Here is a 19,415-nt window from a genome sequence, read left to right on the forward strand (position 1 = left end):
GGTGATCAAATGATCATGCCCAACATGATAAGTCAACCACTGTAGGTCATCCTCATCGTTACTCACATCGGCACCTGCTTTAAGGCTCGGGTCGTATGAGCTGAATTTCTTTATGACCAGCGCCGTTGGTCATTAATCTGTTCTTGTCCGAAAATCCGAAGCACTAGGAATAGTTTGCTGAACCTGAAGAGAGGACCAAGAGCAGGAGCATATTGATTGTGTATTTTCTGCAAGTGACTTTCATTGGGTCACAGTATTCAAGATGGAGGGATCGTGAGGAATGACTTTGCACAGGAAGCGAACGATCTGGAAATAGGCAAGTGTACGCCTGAAGGTCCGAATCCTCGTCTATAACAAATCAAAATATTATAAAAGCATGGCGTGTAAACCTTAGCACAGACAAATCATAAAACAACAAAATGTAAACTACCATGCATGCTTTAGGTTGATTCATATTTGCTGTAATTCAATAAAATTAAATATATATGAAATGAAATAGTATAAAGGCGTTTTCAATGAATCAAATGTGTAAGAATATGTACCAATTTGTTCTTGATACGCCCTTCGTCTTTGTGATCTTCTGTTATCAGAGTTCCGGGACCTCAACCTTGCGGAACGTGAATTCGGGCAAGGTGTACCAACTGTAGACGGATTCTGCAGTGTCTTCCAGTGATGGCCACCTGCATCGCCGCGGCGTACCCGAACTGCCTTCCCGTCATGCTTCATTGATGTAAGTGTTTCTTCCGTCAAACCGTCATAAACTCTTCGGACGGGAATATCTCTACGTTTTCCGAATCTCTCCAGCATCTGAAACACCAACAGCCTCCTGTTATCAAGTGTGTACCAGACTCTACGGCTTTTGACGACCCTGATTTCTGGTATATTAGATATTTTAAGATGTCCTGTCAACAGATCATCCAATGTTTCGCCGATTGGCTTATTGGGATGCCCAAAAACATTATTGATAGAATCCTGAGAAAAACGTATTTCACTCGGTCGTAGAGTCATCATTTCTCCCATTAGGACAATGTAAGTATGAATCACCCGTATTACAGAAATCTATGTATGGCTTTTAGGGATAAATATATATTAGTTACCCGGTATATGATAACGTCATTAATGATAGGAGATAAGATATATATTATCCATGATATAATTGTATAAAACGCATGCCCTCGGATAATTGATTTATATATATCTCCTATACAAGTATCATCTGATAAATTGATTTGATGTAGTATTATTGGCTATGAAATATGATAACTATCAGTAACTTTGACCTCTACGCGACATATATTTGACTTGCAAAAGTAATGGGATATTCATTTCTTAAACAAAGTTTAGAAAATCACAGAATACTAATAGAAACATTTTATTGGTATTTGCTATTTTGAAAAAAGTCCCAACAGATTAGATTGGATTGAAAGTCTCATTGTCCTATATTCATACAAAAACACGGTACGCTCCATAAGCGTTTTACTTATGAAATGCATAGTATCATGTGGTCTCTCTCATAGCAAAAATTTAATTACGAATTAATGATCTGAATCACCCTTGTATGACAATAACTAGATATGTGGATTGCTTAAGCTTTTGCGAGAATTTATCGCTAGACCTATGTAAATCCCATCGTCCTTCTTAGCAGGTTCCATGATGTATCTCATACGGCATATTTACATAAATCATATAAAAAAGCACGAATCAACTTGACGGAGTTGGTGATTCTGGCATTAGTTTATGTCAGTAAATAATCTTAATGGTAAAGGATAATTTTATCTGAATAATTGGATAGTTGGATAGCAGAAATACTTGACAACTGTCTAATAAATAATTGAATAATTAGGTATAACAAATTGGGCATTTGTCATGGTATATGTTGATATCGTTTGTGATCAAACAGATAATTATAAATCATATAATCAAATAAAGAAGGGGGATAACTCAAGAATTAATAATATCCTATATTGGAGCTCTTTTTTTGTGATTATAACTAGTGTAGTAGTGCTCTTTACCTTAAAGGAAAATGTCAGTGAAGGATAATGTACTGATAATTTGAATGGAGGATTACATGTAGTGAACTATTGTCTGTTGCTTGAACAAGTGATCAAATTTTCAAGATAGAAATATATAAATTAATAAAAATATTTAAATAAGAAAAACAGACCGGTACGGTTTATTTCTTGAAGGTGATCGTTTTATTCATATTAAGTCTTAGGGTATGCAAACATTGTTTTCATCTTATCATATAGGAAGTTGTCACTTATCATTACCTTACATTAATGTGTCTTTATGGAAAAGAAACTTGATACAACTACGCCAAGGAACCAATGTATCAAATCACATATCAGATTTACCATTGATTGCCAGTGTTGATAACCAGTGGATATTTCAAACAAAAACCACAAAAATGTGGGATATACTATAGTTATACCTTTTGTGTATAATCTAGTGTAAATGTATTATGTAAATTTTGTGTAAAATTTAAACAAAGAATAGAAATAGTGTGATATATTATAACTATAACTTCTGTTTACAGTCTTCTGTAAAAATGTTAACATACTTTATGCATACTTTATGGATATTTCAACAAAAGTTAAACAAAATTGTGACATATTGTAGTTATTACTTCTGCGTTTAATATTTTGTAAAAGTGTTAATGTATTATGCCTATTTTGTAAAATAAAATATTAATACAAACAGTGTCAAAGTATTTACAGTTTAAGAATGATAAATATGTTTAAAAAAACAAATGCTTTAGTTACGGAACCCTTTAGATATTAAAAAAAACTGCTGTGGCATATATATTTAGAGGAGTGTAAAGCAGTGTGAAATATTCATGGTATTGAATAATAACCTTTACCGGAAGTAATTGACTTTTACTTGCCACAATGAACAGGGTCATTGCAACCTTTAACTACAATGATGAACGACAACATGTACGTTAAACTCACCTAAGACAAATGCTCTTTTGCCGAAAGTCTTTGGCCAAAGCTTGAATTTTTCAATTGACCTTGGTGTTGCAGCAATTCTCCTACGCATATAGCTGTCAGATCCCTCATTATCTCTGTGTTTTAGTCCTGACGTGACAAATGACCTCGGTGTAGCAGCACTCCTATCCAGATAGCTATCAGACCCCTTATTATCTTTGTGTTTTAGTCCTGACGTGACAATTGACCTCGGTGTTGCTGCACTCCTCCTCAACGATGCATATCACAACCCTCAATATCTTTGTGTTTTAGTCCTGATGTGACAATTGACCTCGTTGTTGCAGCACTCCTACCCAGATAGCTGTCACATCCTCATTATCTTTGTGTTGTAGTTGAGACGTTTCAATTGACCTCGTTGTTGCAGCACTCCTCATAGTCCGATGCATATCACAACCCTCATTATCTTTGTGTTTTAGTCCTGATGTGACAATTGACCTCGTTGTTGCAGCACTCCTACCCGGATAGCTGTCAGATCCCTCAATATCTTTGTGTTTTAGTTGTGACGTTTCAATTGACCTCGGTGTTGCAGCACTCCTCCTTCTCCGATGCATATCAGCTCTCTCATTATTGTGACTTTCATTACTTGACGTGTCAACTGACTTCGGTGTTGTAGCAATAGTCCTTCTCCGATGCACATTAGATCCCTCATTATTGTGACTTCCATCACTTGGCGTGTCATTTGATCTCGGTGTTGCAGCAATTCTCCTTCTCCGATGCATATCAGATCCCTCTTTATCTTTGTGTTTTAGTTGTGACGAGACAATTGACCTCGGTGTTGCAGCATCCATCCTACTCCGATGCATATCAGATCCCTTTTTATCTTTGTGTTTTAGTTGTGACGAGACAATTGACCTCGGTGTTGCAGCAATTTTCCTACCAAGATAGCTATCAGATTTCTCATTTACTTTGTGTTTTAGTTGTGAAGTGTCATTTGACCTCGGTGTTGCAGCAATTCTCCTACTCAGATCGTTATCAGTTTCCTCATTATCTTTGTGTTTTAGTTGGGAGGTGTCATTTGACCTCGGTGTTGCAGCACTCCTACCCAGATAGCTATCAGATCTCTCATTAACTTTGTGTTTTAGTTGTGACGTGTCATTTGACCTCGTTGTTGCAGCAATTATCCTACTCAGATAGCTATCAGTTTCCTCATTATCTTTGTGTTGTAGTTGAGACGTTTCAATTGACCTCGTTGTTGCAGCACTCCTCCTAGTCCGATACATATCATAACCCTCATTATCATTGTGTTTTAGTTCTGATGTGACAATTGACCTCTTTGTTGCAGCACTCCTACCCAGATAGCTGTCAGATCCCTCAATATATTTGTGTTTTAGTTGTGACGTTTCAATTGACCTCGGTGTTGCAGCACTCCTCCTACCCAGATAGATATCAGATTACTCATTATTGTGACTTTCATCACTTGACGTGTCATTTGTCCTCGGTCTTGCAGCAGTCCTCTTACCCAGATAGATATAAGATCCCTCATTATCTTTGTGTTTTAGTTGTGACGTGCCATTTGACTTCGGTGTTGTAGCAATAGTCCTTCTCCGATGCATGATAGAATCCTCATTACTGTGACTTCCATCACTTGAGGTGTCATTTGATTTCGGTGTTGCAGCACTCCTCATAGTCCGATGCATATCACAACCCTCATTATCTTTGTGTTTTAGTTGTGACGTGCCATTTGACTTCGGTGTTGTAGCAATAGTCCTTCTCCGATGCATGATAGAATCCTCATTATTGTGACTTCCATCACTTGACGTGTCATTTGATTTCGGTGTTGCAGCACTCCTCCTACCCAGATAGATATCAGATTCCTCATTATTGTGACTTTCATCACTTGACGTGTCATTTGACTTCGGTGTTGTAGCAATAGTCCTTCTCCGATGCATGATAGAATCCTCATTATTGAGACTTTCATCACTTGACGTGTCATTTGACTTCGGTGTTGCAGCAATTCTCCTACTCAGATCGCTATCAGTTTCCTCATTATCTTTGTGTTTTAGTTGTGAGGTGACAATTGATCTCTTTGTTGCAGCACTCCTACCCAGATAGCAGTCAGATCGCTCAATATATTTGTGTTTTAGTTGTGACTTTTCAATTGACCTCGGTGTTGCAGCACTCCTCCTACTCCGCTGCATATCAGCTCCCTCATTATTGTGACTTTCATTACTTGACGTGTCAATTGACTTCGGTGTTGTAGCACTAGTCCTTCTCCGATGCATGATAGAATCCTCATTATTGTGACTTCCATCACTTGACGTGTCATTTGATCTCGGTGTTGCAGCAGTCCTCCTATCCAGATAGATATCAGATTCCTCATTATTGTGACTTTCATCACTAGACGGGTCATTTGACCTCGGTGTTGCAGCACTCCTCCTTCTCCGATGCATATCAGCTCTCTCATTATTGTGACTTTCATTACTTGACGTGTCAATTGACTTCGGTGTTGTAGCACTAGTCCTTCTCCGATGCATGATAGAATCCTCATTATTGTTACTTCCATCACTTGACGTGTCATTTGACATCGGTGTTGCGGCAGTCCTCCCACCCAGATAGATATCAGATCCCTAATTATCTTTGTGTTTTAGTTGTGACGAGACCATTGACCTCGGTGTTGCAGCACTCATCCTACTCCGATGCATAGCAGATCCCTCCTTATCTTTTTGTTTTAGTTGTGACGAGACAATTGCCCTCGGTGTTGCAGCACTCCTCCTACTCCGATGTATATCAGCTCCCTCATTATTGTTACTTTCATTACTTGACGTGTCAATTGACTTCGGTGTTGTAGCACTAGTCCTTCTCCGATGCATGATAGAATCCTCATTATTTTGACTTCCATCACTTGACGTGTCATTTGATTTCGGTGTTCCAGCACTCCTCCTACCCAGATAGATATCAGATTCCGACGAGACAATTGACCTCGGTGTTGAAGCACTCATCCTACTCCGATGCATAGCAGATCCCTCCTTATCTTTTTGTTTTAGTTGTGACGAGACAATTGACCTCGGTGTTGCAGTGTCATTTGACCTCGGTGTTGCAGCACTCCTACCCAGATAGCTGCCAGGTCCCTCAATATCTTTGTGTTTTAGTTGTGACATTTCAATTGACCTCGGTGTTGCAGCACTCCTCCTACTCCGCTGCATATCAGCTCCCTCATTATTGTGACTTTCATTACTTGACGTGTCAATTGACTTCGGTGTTGTAGCACTAGTCCTTCTCCGATGCATGATAGAATCCTCATTATTGTGACTTCCATCTCTTGACGTGTCATTTGATCTCGGTGTTGCAGCAGTCCTCCTATCCAGATAGATATCAGATTCCTCATTATTGTGACTTTCATCAGTTGACGTGTCATTTGACCACGGTCTTGCAGCAGTCCTCTTACCCAGATAGATATAAGCTCCCTCCTTATCTTTGTGTTTTAGTTGTGACGCGACAATTGACCTCGGTGTTGCAGCACTCCTACCCAGATAGCAGTCAGATCGCTCAATATATTTGTGTTTTAGTTGTGACGTTTCAATTGACCTCGGTGTTGCAGCACTCCTCCTTCTCCGATGCATATCAGCTCTCTCATTATTGTGACTTTCATTACTTGACGTGTCAATTGACTTCGGTGTTGTATCAATAGTCCTTCTCCGATGCATGATAGAATCCTCATTATTGTGACTTCCATCTCTTGACGTGTCATTTGATCTCGGTGTTGCAGCAGTCCTCCTACCCAGATAGATATAAGATCCCTCATTATCTTTGTGTTTCTTTGTGTTTTAGTTGTGACGAGACCATTGACCTCGGTGTTGCAGCACTCATCCTACTCCGATGCATAGCAGATCCCTCCTTATCTTTTTGTTTTAGTTGTGACGAGACAATTGACCTCGGTGTTGCAGCACTCCTCCTACCCAGATAGCTATCAGATCTCTCATTAACTTTGTGTTTTAGTTGTGAAGTGTCATTTGAACTCGGTGTTGCAGCAATTCTCCTACTCAGATCGCTATCAGTTTCCTCATTATCTTTGTGTTTTAGTTGTGACGTGTCAATTGACTTCTGTGTTGCAGCAATCTTCCTACTCAGATAGCTGTCAGATCCCTCATTACCTTTGTGTTTTAGTTGTGACGTGTAATTTGACCGCGGTGTTGCAGCAATTCTCCTACTTCGATGCATATCAGATTCCTCATTATTGAGACTATCATCACTTGACGTGTCAATTGACTTCGATGTTGTAGTAATAGTCCTTCTCCGATGCATGATAGAATCCTCATTATTTTGACTTCCATCACTTGACGTGTCATTTGACATCGGTGTTGCGGCAGTCCTCCTACCCAGATAGATATCAGATCCCTAATTATCTTTGTGTTTTAGTTGTGACGAGACAATTGACCTCGGTGTTGCAGCACTCCTCCTACCCAGATAGCAATCAGATCCTTCATCATCTTTGTGACTTTCACCACTTGATGTGTCGTTTGACCACGGTGTTGCAGCACTATCAGATGAGATATGGTCAACTTTCCAACGTCTCCAATATCTACCCTCTGGATCGCCCCGTACACGAATATCTGTCCCATCATTTTATGTTGTTAATTTTTTCCGGGGGATCCTATGATGACCTTTTTGTACCGGAATTACGGTACATTGTCCAAGCTCTTCGAGGTTCCGAAACACCCACAATCTCCTATTATCGGCCGAAAACCAGATTTCATTCCTTTTGACAACAGTTATAGGCAGTATGTCCGATATACTACACTTTCCTGTCAAAAGGGCGTCCAATGTTTCACCGATATGTGTATCGGCATGAATGGATTTTTTGTAGAATACATTGTTGATAGAATCCTGACTAAATCGTATTTCACTCGGTCGAAGTTTTAACATTTTCTCGCTGCCTGACAATGTAAATCAAGATCAATGCATTACTTATATATATATATTTGTCATCCAAGGACTATACCAATGTCATTTTGCTTCAGGTTCAATGACGTCATTCAGGATCAAACGTACACTGTACCAAGATTAATGGCACTTCTTATTTTTTGTTGAATTATATCTTATCATATATTTCTATTCGTTAGTATTTTTTAGGATTAAAACGTTTCGAAATGATGACTTGATCCACATTTGACATGTTGTCCCCTTGATTATGCAATGGTATATCACACTTTATTGAGATAGGCTAGTCTAAATAAACATACTGTTGAACACGTAACTTTATTTAAATGTGTTGGAAACGTTCCAAAAGACACCGATACAATATTTCAGCCCAGTCCATTGTCACCAGATACGTCAAAAGATACACTATATGACTGTGCTGTGTGTGTATTTTTTTTAGACCCAGTTGTGCAAGCCTTATGAGATATTTAGTATTTTCTGTCTGTTCGCGGAAGGTGGTATTGTGATCTGCTTAGCGACAATTGCTATATTGATATTTAAAGTAATACATACACACTTCACATTTTAGTAAAACAACAGGCCAAACAGGCCTACATCGCTCACCTGGTATTAATCTCTCACTTGTAACCTAAAATTTGACTAAAATCTATGACTGTAAGTCATTCAAAAATAAATGTTAAAAGATTGAAACATATATGACCCCTGTGATTTTAAAAGTCTAACAATGTAATGAAGTTTAAAAGACTTTATAGCCCATCATCTCGGCATGCAACTTGCAAAATATCACCACCGTAGATCTTTTGTTTATTGAGATAAATATTTTTACACATATGGCAATATGTTACGGTGAACTTAAAGTCTTAGCATGTTACTTGCAAATTATCATTATTTTGGGCCTTTATGTTCCTCAAAAAATCTCCTTTAAATGTTTTAAAGACAACAAACTCCTATGACCTTAAATATAAGTCGTGGTAATTCATTTAATCAAACTTGGTATCACTTCATACCAACATGTTACTTGCCAAATGTCATCATCCTGGACCTTCTAGTTATTAAGAAGAGGTTGTTTATATGTTTTAAATATACGCAAAGGTCATTCATTTGCGCAAACTTGACAGTCCTTAATCCAAGCATGCTTCTGACGAAATATCATCACCCTAAGCCTCTTGGTTCTTGCAAAGAAATCGTTTAAAGTAAAAGGTTGACACCGGACTGACGACGGACTGACTGACAGACAGACAACCAGAAAGACAGACAATAATCTTCCTGATCCTTTTGGTTATGCAAAAGAAGTCATTCAAAGATTTTAAACATATATGACCCATTTAACCTTGAATATAAGTCAAGGTAATTCATTTTAACAAAGTTGGTAGCCCCTCATCCAAACATAATACTGGCTAAATATCAGCATCCTGGGACTTCCATGCTATTCATGCATATTGTTTAAACAAATGTTTTTAAAATAATTGACCCATGTGACCTTGAATATCAGTAAAAGGCATTCATTTTATTCAGAAAAAGTTGTTAAAGTAAAAAGTTGACACCGGACGGACGAAGGCCACCGCTTTTCGGGCCAAGTTAGATACAAAACCTGACACAAAACTTTATATACAGAGGAAGTAAATGTTCGGGCCTAGAATATTCCTTTCAATGTATTTAATTGTAGAGTGCAATGTTTTTTCGTGTTATGGTCAGAGCTCAGATATTTCTTCACTTTTAATAATTAATATCATATTGGCACATACAGAGGTACCTCTAATACAATCTAACCATACAATTCCTAGGACAATAACGTTAACCTTGCATACATAATAATTTTTCATTTTTTTTTTTTTTAAATGAACAAAAATCAATTCAAATTATTTTGATTTTACAGCAGGTTTATTTCACAAAAATTATAATTGTTTAAAAATTAGAAACATAAAATAATTATTTAAAGCACTGTAACAGTCCATATATTAATGCTGAGTCTTGTTATTTCACATGTGTTTCATTTCGATTATATTAGTGTCAAGCATAAACTGAAACACAATCTCTTTAATGACAGACAATTATATGCCCGTCTCTTATTTCAGTTCACATATACGTACATTGTAAAAAATGTTTTAACAAAAAGATAAAAATCTATCTTAATATAAACCAAAATACATACCCACAAATGATACGCACTACTGCATTCATCACAAAGGTTGTAAAATATACACCTAACGTTGTTTAATCTGCATACAGTAGAAGTGTACACTATATATTTTGACAATGTACGACCTAAAAATATTATATGATATGCAACTTCTGGGAACCAGCACGCTAGTTGTAGTTTCATTTTCGGTAATTCTTGATATAGTAGCATCGTTAGTATATCTTCGCTCGTGAAAACACAAGACAGCACTACCCAATATACATTTTATGTTTATACATTCCTACCTGACTCAATGTAACAATGTAACGACTAGATACACGCTAATAATTACCCAAGGTCATACTTCTACTTAGTATATGCCATCCTCACCCGTGTTAGTGTATTTAAGACGAAAAAAAACAAAAGTTTTACCCAAGTGATGTAATTTGAAACTAACTACATACCATCTTTAATCTTTACTAAAGTTAATTTATTTTGATACTAGATATTAATCATGTTTGTAAAAAACATAAGGCTTGTTTACCCGTCCCTCTAAGATTTTATAGCATAGCTGTATTTGAATAATTGGAAAAATAATGTTTAACCTGAAACCTATTTGCCCAGTGCATGTAAATGTATTTCGATACTAAAATACATTCTTGTTGTATTTTTGCCATATTGATTGTGTAAAATCAAACGAGATACATGTCATAATTTCCCAAATTAATGTATTTTCAATACTGGATCTATGCCACCTTTAGCGAAGTGAATATACCTTAACACAAGATGCACACTATCTTTACAAACATGAAAAAACTTCAATTCACAAAATATATTAAATTGCATAAGTTCCACTACTACATTCCATTATCCGATAATTGGCTGATCATTGATCACATTATCACAGCTCTGTAATATACACTTTACTCATTATTAATTTGAGATTATCCATTACTCCTTTATCTAATTCATGTAATTGAAGGGTTTTATGAAACTCTCCTTCTGTTAGACCTTTTTGGATTTAGGCCTTGTGGGATCCCTTACCTCACCGATGAGTCCTAGTAGAACGAAATAGCTTAACGGTGCATTTTTTGGCTTACTGTATCTGTTACCATATTGTATAGGTGCACTCCCTTTATGCTAACAGAGAAGAGGATATTTATACACTATTCCTCAACTATCAATAACTTCTTGTATTCAAATCTTTTTCCTGAACTGGTAAAATAACCACCGCTTAGAACCGGGAACATTTCAAAAATTATTAACGAGGAAGGTCAAGGACGTCGAGGATTAATTTTACTATTTGATAATACATATATGAACTCCAATGATCTCACCAATAAATACTTGTTTTACTTGAGAAATGTATGTTCTCTCAAAGCAAAAAAGGCATTGTTTAGATTTAATACTTTTTTATTGCCATAATGCAACTGAATTTGGCACAAGTCATACAATTTATATAACGCTCTTTCCATAAATATAACAATCATATATACAACAAACTTACAAGATGGCACCCTCAAAATTACTTTACAAATAAGTTATCGAAATGACAAATTGACGTACATGCGTTCACTCATTCACACACCAATACACACAAACTCACACGCGTTTATACGTATATAAACATCTGATGTGTGTGAGAGAGAGAGAGAGAGAGAGAGAGAGAGAGAGAGAGAGAGAGAGAGAGAGAGAGAGAGAGAGAGAGAGAGAGAGAGAGAGAGAGAGAGAGAGAGAGAGAGAGAGAGAGAGAGAGAGAGAGAGAGAGAGAGAGAGAGAGAGAGAGAGAGAGAGAGAGAGAGAGAGAGAGAGAGAGAGAGAGAGAGAGANTGGTATAAATGATCTCGGACCATGTAGTTGATCTTTCTCCATGCAAACGGAACTAGTGATAATCTGTTCGCTGTTCATAACGTTCTGCTGTTCAATTGTTTATCACTTTCCGTGCTAATAACGTCCTCTGGTTCACTCCTTACTTGCTGGTATTTCCGTTAACACTAGTCCGCCTGCATAGAAATAAAGACCAAGCACAAGGTCCAAATACATATTCGCATACAATCATATCTATAACGCGACTGTATAAAATACTATGATAATCGGAAATCGATAGACATATGAGAGAGGGAAAGGAGGGAGGAGAGAGGGGTTGTAATGAACATCGATTAGAATCATGAATATATCGCTGAGTGTGCATGAAAATCCCAATGTTCTTTTGTTCCGAATGATTTTTATCGCCAATAAAAGATGTAGGTTCAAGGTATGAGGTAGTTACGCCAACGATACAGTTTAGCTTAAGGCATTTTATGCATTTACGGCATTGACATTTCGTCTTAACATTTGTTATACAGTATTTTATTTTTAGACATAAATTGGAATATTAAGAATATTGTAAATGAAATACTTAATAACTAATCATCATGTAAATCTTAAACCAAAGGTTAATCTATCACATAATTCATTAAATCAAATTAAAACGTAATTACAAATATAAGTATAGAATAAGAAGAAATATATCACAGATTTATATGAATCAAAAATATCACAGAATACACAATAAATGAAATGTTATTAAATAAAATGGTATGTGGCATATTTGCATATTGTATGCTAGCAAAACGAACGGTAAAAAGTAAGCGTTATCTAAAATGCACACATGTTACATGTGGTATCAAAGTATAGGTAAATATCACATACGCATTATACCTACGTTGTTTTTAATTACATATGTCACGCGCATGTTATGAAATATATATAGGACATATATTCTAGTTTGCTTCTAACATATTAATATGTTATATTTGATCTTTTTTTAATTATATGCTTAAGTTTTATCATTATCATGTATGTGCTTACAAATACCACAAACTCCTTCATTTATAATAAGAACAGACTCGTGAAATCATTTCTATAAATGGATATGATAGTTATCACCGTTATCGCATAGTTTAATTTTGTAATTTTTGCTTGTATATTACGGAACTGACCACATACTGAGTTTTATTACTCCGTAATTACTTCAGTATGATCATAAACAGAGCTTAAATCATTGAGGGATTTACCAATCATTCTTGGCATCGTATTGTCCAGGAGTTGTCGATCCTCTATAACAATCGCAGCGATTTCGGATTTTGTTGATTTCTGGAAAGCCCAAAGACGCCTGTTTCCGTCGATAACACTCATTGCTGTTTCGTCTTGCCAAACAACGATGGGCGGTATATTTCGACATTCCAGATTTTCAGAAACCAGTTCATTGACGAGAGTCCTTACGTTAACTCCTGAATGATCTCCTGAAGAAAAGGTCATTGGAATAACATCTTTGGTGAATTTAACACTCATCGGGTCAATGTGCGTAACATCCGGGGCCTTGTGCCAGTAGCCTCCTGGTTCCGCGTCGTCTTTTATCCCGACAGAAACACCACGATTTTCTGACGATCTTTTCATTGAGTCGATATAAGAGACCTCTTGGAAAGAAATCTCTTTACATCTGCCTGGAAGAAAGGAACGAATTTATGTTATATGATGAAATATTCGTGATAGTCATAGCGGTAACATATATACTATATACGGGGGAACATCCAAGAAGGTTAATAGACCTGGACAGATTGAAAAAAACTAGGGTAGAAATATTAACAACTAACGTAAATATATATCAAACCTTAGTTTGGTTTCCATCTGGTTGTGTTTCGATTTTAGCAATATTGTAATGTTGTTTTACTTTAATGTAATGAAAACTACAAACAGCATTCGGACAGCAAAGTATATAAAACGATTCTACTGGGTATTCGTCCGCTTCAATATCCCACCCTGACCATTTGAAAAGAATTTTCTTGTGATAGAGGATGGATGTATTTTCGAATGAAAGGGTCATACTATTAACCTTGCCTCTGGTACTAGAGTCAATATAAGCATACACAAATGTGAGTGACCTATATGGTAATTAAACTGCATGAGCTATACAGAGGATACTTAATGGTTTCCCATTGAAAAAACATATATATCTCACTAGTATGGCAGAATATCGATATTTTTCTTTAGGGAAAAGTACAAGTGAAAATATCGGTAATGTTTATCCTACCATAGGAGTGAAACCATTACATTTTCTGTGTTTTATTTATTTAATATTACTTACAACAACGAAAATGTCACTGCATCAAAACATTTGGGCTTATAATAAAAATCTTAAGTGCCATAAAGTAATGATGTCTTGCTTGATAACAAGTCTGAGCGTCATTTCTGATTGGTTACCCAGTGAAATTTTACAGGTATCTTCTATTTTTGATCAGAATTTCTTACATTAATAATATAGATTACGAAGGCAAATGTATACATTAACATACGTAGAAAAGATGTCAACAGAAAATCTGCGACTTTGAATGGGGTGAATAGAAAGTGGCGTTCTGATTGGTCAATTTCAAAAGTGACATAGTCATCCATCCAAAACAACTGTATAATAATCTTGGGGGAGACGGTGGTTACTGTGGCCCATTTTAATTTAGCCTATGTTATCTGTTCAAATTTATGTGTAAATATAACATTTGAAAGAGAATTTCATAAAATAATAGCAAAATGACAAACACATCGGTATTTAAAGAATTAATAGAACCTTTTCTGTCAGGATATTGTGCAGCTGAAAGTACTGCTCCCTTGGGGGAAGTTCGGACAGATATTCTGGGATAGATTCGGCATATAAATGACGTCATTAAGTACGCAACGTCAGATTTTCCTGACACTGTCAGGACTTTCCACGTGTTGCCATTGCCATTGCCAAATCTACCCCAATATCATTAGCCGAACATGACCCATATTCATATTTAGACAAATTATTTTATTACAGGAAAAAAAAGCTAAGGTATATATTATAATTAATGTACCATCTTGAGAAGTTGTCTGTGTGGTACATTTATAACATTACATAAATATTTTTTGAGGGGGTATTTTAAATATTTCGGAGTAATTCGGGTTATCAAAAGTTTACAAAGCTAGAGAGAGGTCAGATCATAATGATTTTTCTACCATCCTAAAGCTAACTTTTCCCCTTTTATTGAGTTTTCCACACTATTGTATTTTTCATGTGAATGTTCCGTCTAGTCAATGGTCTGCTAAGATCCTAAAAATTGTGAATATATGCTCAAGAAACAAAATATCAGAGGTAGTCGAACTTAGCCTGGGGCCGCACTCTGTCCAGTCTTTCCTACCAGTAATATTGCAATATTTGTGTTTATAGTTTATAGTTTATGCATATTCATTATTTTAAACATTCTCTAAACAACAATAGCTGAAACAAGTCATTTGTACGAATATAATCTCCCTTTCCCCGTGTGTGCTTGATGTCGCAAACATATCAACGATTTACCATCACAAATCGCAAAGGTAAGAACATACCTAGTCTTTCCAAGTGTCTGAAAATCCAAAGACGACGGTTGTCAGCGGTAATCCAACGAGTCTTCTTCCCGCCTACCAATATATCCCCATCTGTCTCCTCGTCTTCCTCCTGTTTTAAACTTATCTCCGGAAGTGATGTCATTGACAGTCGACCCTCCATTATATCGTCTAGGGTATCGCCAATGGTCATGTGTCCGTGTCCAGACCGCCGCCGAAAACGATGGTAGACTACCTTCTGACTAAAACAGATGTCAGACGGTCTTAATTTTGACGGTTTCGTATTTTCTGACAAAGACAATGATACCTCCATTATGATCGTTGGCTCTAGACCTGTGGGCAGTTACCTAACACAATAACTGTATTTATACTGTATTATCACGAGTCGGCAAACGATTTCAGAAAGTATCTTTTTCGAAACCCAATAAAGAATTTACAGAATCGAAACCGAAACTGAACTTAAGTTAACAGAAATTAATGTCGATCTTGTTTAAAGATAGATGGATGCTTCTCCTCTGTTTACATTTCGATACGAAAATGGTCGAGTCATATGTATTATATAATAAAATATATATTTTTTTAGTTTCCTGGGCTATCCCAGAGAATATAGCGACGGACAAAAACTGTTGTCGAAGTTTTGCCTGTAATCGCATTTGTGGTAGTATATTGTGATACCTGATTGTAGGTTTGATAAAATGTTTTTCGATTTTCTCGAAAATGCACTTATTGTTAATTGGTCATCTGGTAATTAACTAAAATGTAAGTTGTAAAAGTCTATATTTAGTAACATCACCACAAACGCTTACATCAAAGCGTGTGTAACAACATGTGACGTCTGCTAGGTGGAACAAAGCTGGCAGTACTCCACTACACATATGTGACTCGCAATAAATAAGATCCGGTGGGGTAAAAAAATTGCGTAATTTTGAAAAAAAATGAAATACACATTTTCTCCAATAATTCTCAAAATGGAAAGTAGCAATCTGTTCATAACAGATTATTTCGTAATGACATGCACCCCCCCCCCCCCCCNCCCCCTTATTTCTTTAAATATGTAAAAGTTTTAATTGATCTATCGAGTAAATGTTTCAAAAATTTAATTTAAAAAACAATGGTTCGAGGGATTTCATAACCAACATCTGCAAACACGTAGCCAATGTCATTGATAGGACACATAAACATAAGTTGTGTGTGATGGCAATATAACGGTGAGGCCGTCTGGAAAAGTCTAGCGAGGAAGTCGTAAATAACACGTGTGCTGCGCAGGACGTAATGCGATCAATACATGTGGCAAGCAAGAGTGAGGCATGACTGTACAACGTCGTTATCCTAAGTAAACACGTAACATTGATGATTAATAAAATATGTGTATGAGTCTTTATTGCAAAATACCATTTTATATGTCATAAATTTGTGTATAATTTCGAACATAATTACGGTACGATATGGCGGAATTAGTAACTTATTGATTGGATTGTTTATTTAAGTGGAGATATTGATGCTAGTAATCTTATAATTTGTTACGAAAGAAGTCGAAACAGAATGAAAGTGAAGATTAATTTCACAACGTTATTTTACCCACAGTTTTGCGTTCGATGTGGTATTATTCAGGAAGAATGTAAGAGTTATGCCCCTTCCTCTACACATTGCTTTATTTTGAACAGTTCAGAATAAAAATTTAACGATTTAATGTTAAGCATTCTTATTGGTCGGGATGGTGTTCAACAGTGGGTTATAATGTGTGTGGTAACTGGAGTTCCAGAGATACCCCACGTGGTCGGCAAAATGACCTCATACCTGTTTAAGGCCAATCGATGGAAGGCGAGTATACTGTCCACTCTGCCACACATTTACTGAAGCTCAGAGCAAATTATTACCTCACAAGAAAAGATTGTTCGTCTGCGAAGTAAATATTCGTCTGCTAGCTAGATTCAGGTGATGATCACACAGAAAGAACTTTTTTTCTATTCTAGAAAGCCGCCATCAAAGCATTGCAGAGAACGCCATCACAAATACCTGAAAAAACACAGCCTACCTCATATAGTAATGGTAAGGACCAAGGATCTATTGAAAACAGCGAAAGTGTGACATATCTACCTATTAAAAGGCAATGAACAGGAATCTTGATAACTTTGTGGTATTGTTAAATCAAACACAGCTCAAAAGATCCCTGTTTAGAGAACACATGTAACAAAATTAAAGCCTGACCCCAAAACCGGGTCGTGAACTAATAACATAATTTTTGTTCGTTCATTCCTTGGTAAAAGTAACGATTTGGCGTATCAAAGGTAGTGTTGTGTTTGCATGCGAAACAAAAAAGGAAGAATAGGGAAAGAGGTACATTTGGGAGCCATCCCTGTTCTTTAAAAAAAAAAAAGGAAAAAGAGTGTTTCAGTTTACCTTCATATGGGGGTATATGACCTCCTAAATTGACTTTAAACCCTCAAAATGTTAGAGGCTTGCTATAGAAAGAGGAAAGAATTTGGTAATTACGTCTGATTTTACCACAAGATTTTGTGTCTCGTAAAATAAACTGGAGAAAGAATAAAAGTATAAAAGCAGTAAGTTTATATGTCTGTCCTACACAGTGGTATAGTCCATTGATCATTTGATAAAATTCTATCTCAATGCACAAATTTATAAAATAACGAAGGAAGATTTAATATTTCTTTATTCGATAAAAAGGTATGAACATATATAGTTTACATATTTTGGTCCATCAAATGTAAGTTCCTTATAACGATTGGGAACATTGAATTATCATCCTCGTCATTTGTATCCAATGTGGTTGTTAAAATTAACACATTCGTTTGTCAAAACTTTTACTCATTACTATTTGTACTTATTTGTCTTTACGTTTATATTAAATAAAGTGACACTCTTATGTGTACGTAGGTTTTCGATATGCAGGTGTAATTACATACAGGTGTGGATTACGGATTACGAATGTCTCCGGGGCGGTATATTTGCTGCAATATCGTATAAGATGCTTACCAGTAACATTGCACAAAGACCCCGATTGAATTACACAAATTGTGGTAAAATTTGTTAGTAATTCATGCTCAATCTTCATTAACAAACATTTAATGATCTCATTTGTGTAATTAAAATATATGTTACACACTAAACACAAAGGTAGCCATTTTTTACAAGCTGTTTAATGATTAATATAATTACCACAAGCACTGTTGTAAAGTGTAACACTAAATATTTTTGACACATTATTCAATTATTACTGTTTCACTCCTTGTATCAACACTGTCGTGTACCTGTGTACGGCAACTGTTGATTTGTGTCTTTTTTTGTTTACACTTCGACTCATTTCAGTAAATCAACAGAGCATATTGGTAATGTGTTGTTTTCCTCGACTAATTGTTATTTTGTCTATGAAATAATCTGATAAAAGAAGAGTAAATAATGACTATTTCGAATTTTTGTTTAGTTTATATATTTATAAGTACAGAAACAGCAAATTTGTACTTACTAATTACAGATATCAGTCGAAGCGTGAATATGAAACGAGACAAAACAACCGTGGCCGTACACAGCTATACGACAGTGATCAAATGATCATGCCCAACAAGATAAGCCACCACTGCAGGTCATCCTCATCGTTACTCACATCAGCACATGCCTTGAGGCTAGGGTCATATCAGCTGAAATTAGCCGTTGGTTATTAATAAGTTCTCGTCGGAAATCAAATACACTAGGAAAATGTTGTTGAACTTGTTGAGAGAACCAGGAGAAGAGCCATGCTTGTGTATTTTCTGCAAGTTACTGCTGTTGGGCCACGATATTGAAGGAGTGACTGAAAGGTGGAGTGATAGTGTAAAAAGAATTTGCCCAGGTAGCGAACGATCTGGAAAAGGGGAATTTACTCTTGCTGGTCCATATCCTCGGCTATAACAAATCAAAATATTATGAAAGTATCGTATGTAAACCATTGCACAGACAAAGCATAAAACAAAATAATGTAAAATACCATGCAAGCTTTAGGTGTATTCATATTTGCTGCTGTTCGATAAAACTAAATAATATGAAAGGAACATTCTTAA

General features: G+C 36.2%; 4 protein-coding genes across 4 annotated transcripts; all 4 read right to left on the bottom strand.

Moving 5' to 3' along the window:
- Positions 1-11: 11 nt before the first annotated feature.
- Positions 12-4,497, bottom strand: LOC110451249. The gene is made up of 3 exons (XM_021499167.1): positions 2,952-4,497; positions 543-807; positions 12-348 (listed from the first exon to the last, which is right to left on the bottom strand). Exon 1 carries the CDS (start codon positions 4,205-4,207, stop codon positions 3,236-3,238), a length of 972 nt encoding a protein of 323 aa, XP_021354842.1. The 5' UTR covers positions 4,208-4,497; the 3' UTR covers positions 12-348; positions 543-807; positions 2,952-3,235.
- On the bottom strand, positions 4,379-5,512 carry LOC110451241 (uncharacterized protein DDB_G0287625-like). The gene has a single exon (XM_021499159.1). It carries the CDS (start codon positions 5,510-5,512, stop codon positions 4,379-4,381), a length of 1,134 nt encoding a protein of 377 aa, XP_021354834.1.
- A 42-nt stretch (positions 5,513-5,554) lies between these two features.
- Positions 5,555-6,631, bottom strand: LOC110451243 (Y' element ATP-dependent helicase YJL225C-like). The gene has a single exon (XM_021499160.1). The coding sequence runs from the start codon at positions 6,629-6,631 to the stop codon at positions 5,555-5,557; it is 1,077 nt and encodes a 358-aa protein (XP_021354835.1).
- Positions 6,632-11,820: 5,189 nt separating this feature from the next.
- LOC110451200 lies at positions 11,821-15,769 on the bottom strand. The gene is made up of 2 exons (XM_021499078.1): positions 15,364-15,769; positions 11,821-13,469 (listed from the first exon to the last, which is right to left on the bottom strand). Exons 1-2 carry the CDS (start codon positions 15,671-15,673, stop codon positions 12,982-12,984), a joined length of 798 nt encoding a protein of 265 aa, XP_021354753.1. The 5' UTR covers positions 15,674-15,769; the 3' UTR covers positions 11,821-12,981.
- Between the last annotated feature and the right edge of the window lie 3,646 nt (positions 15,770-19,415).

Source organism: Mizuhopecten yessoensis, unplaced genomic scaffold (assembly GCF_002113885.1).
Source record: "Mizuhopecten yessoensis strain PY_sf001 unplaced genomic scaffold, ASM211388v2 scaffold5877, whole genome shotgun sequence".
In the NCBI taxonomy this organism is placed as follows: Eukaryota; Metazoa; Mollusca; class Bivalvia; order Pectinida; family Pectinidae; genus Mizuhopecten; species Mizuhopecten yessoensis.

What these genes read in the sequence shown, in the direction of transcription:
- LOC110451200 (XM_021499078.1), bottom strand. Translation starts at nt 15,673, where the DNA reads ATGGAGGTATCATTGTCTTTGTCAGAAAATACGAAACCGTCAAAATTA. An exon ending in CAGACACTTGGAAAGACTAG is followed by an intron (nt 13,470 to 15,363) that starts GTATGTTCTTAC and finishes CCTTTCTTCCAG; the next exon opens with GCAGATGTAAAGAGATTTCT.
- LOC110451243 (XM_021499160.1), bottom strand. Translation starts at nt 6,631, where the DNA reads ATGCATCGGAGAAGGACTATTGATACAACACCGAAGTCAATTGACACG.
- LOC110451249 (XM_021499167.1), bottom strand. Translation starts at nt 4,207, where the DNA reads ATGTATCGGACTAGGAGGAGTGCTGCAACAACGAGGTCAATTGAAACG.
- LOC110451241 (XM_021499159.1), bottom strand. Translation starts at nt 5,512, where the DNA reads ATGTCAAATGACACGTCAAGTGATGGAAGTAACAATAATGAGGATTCT.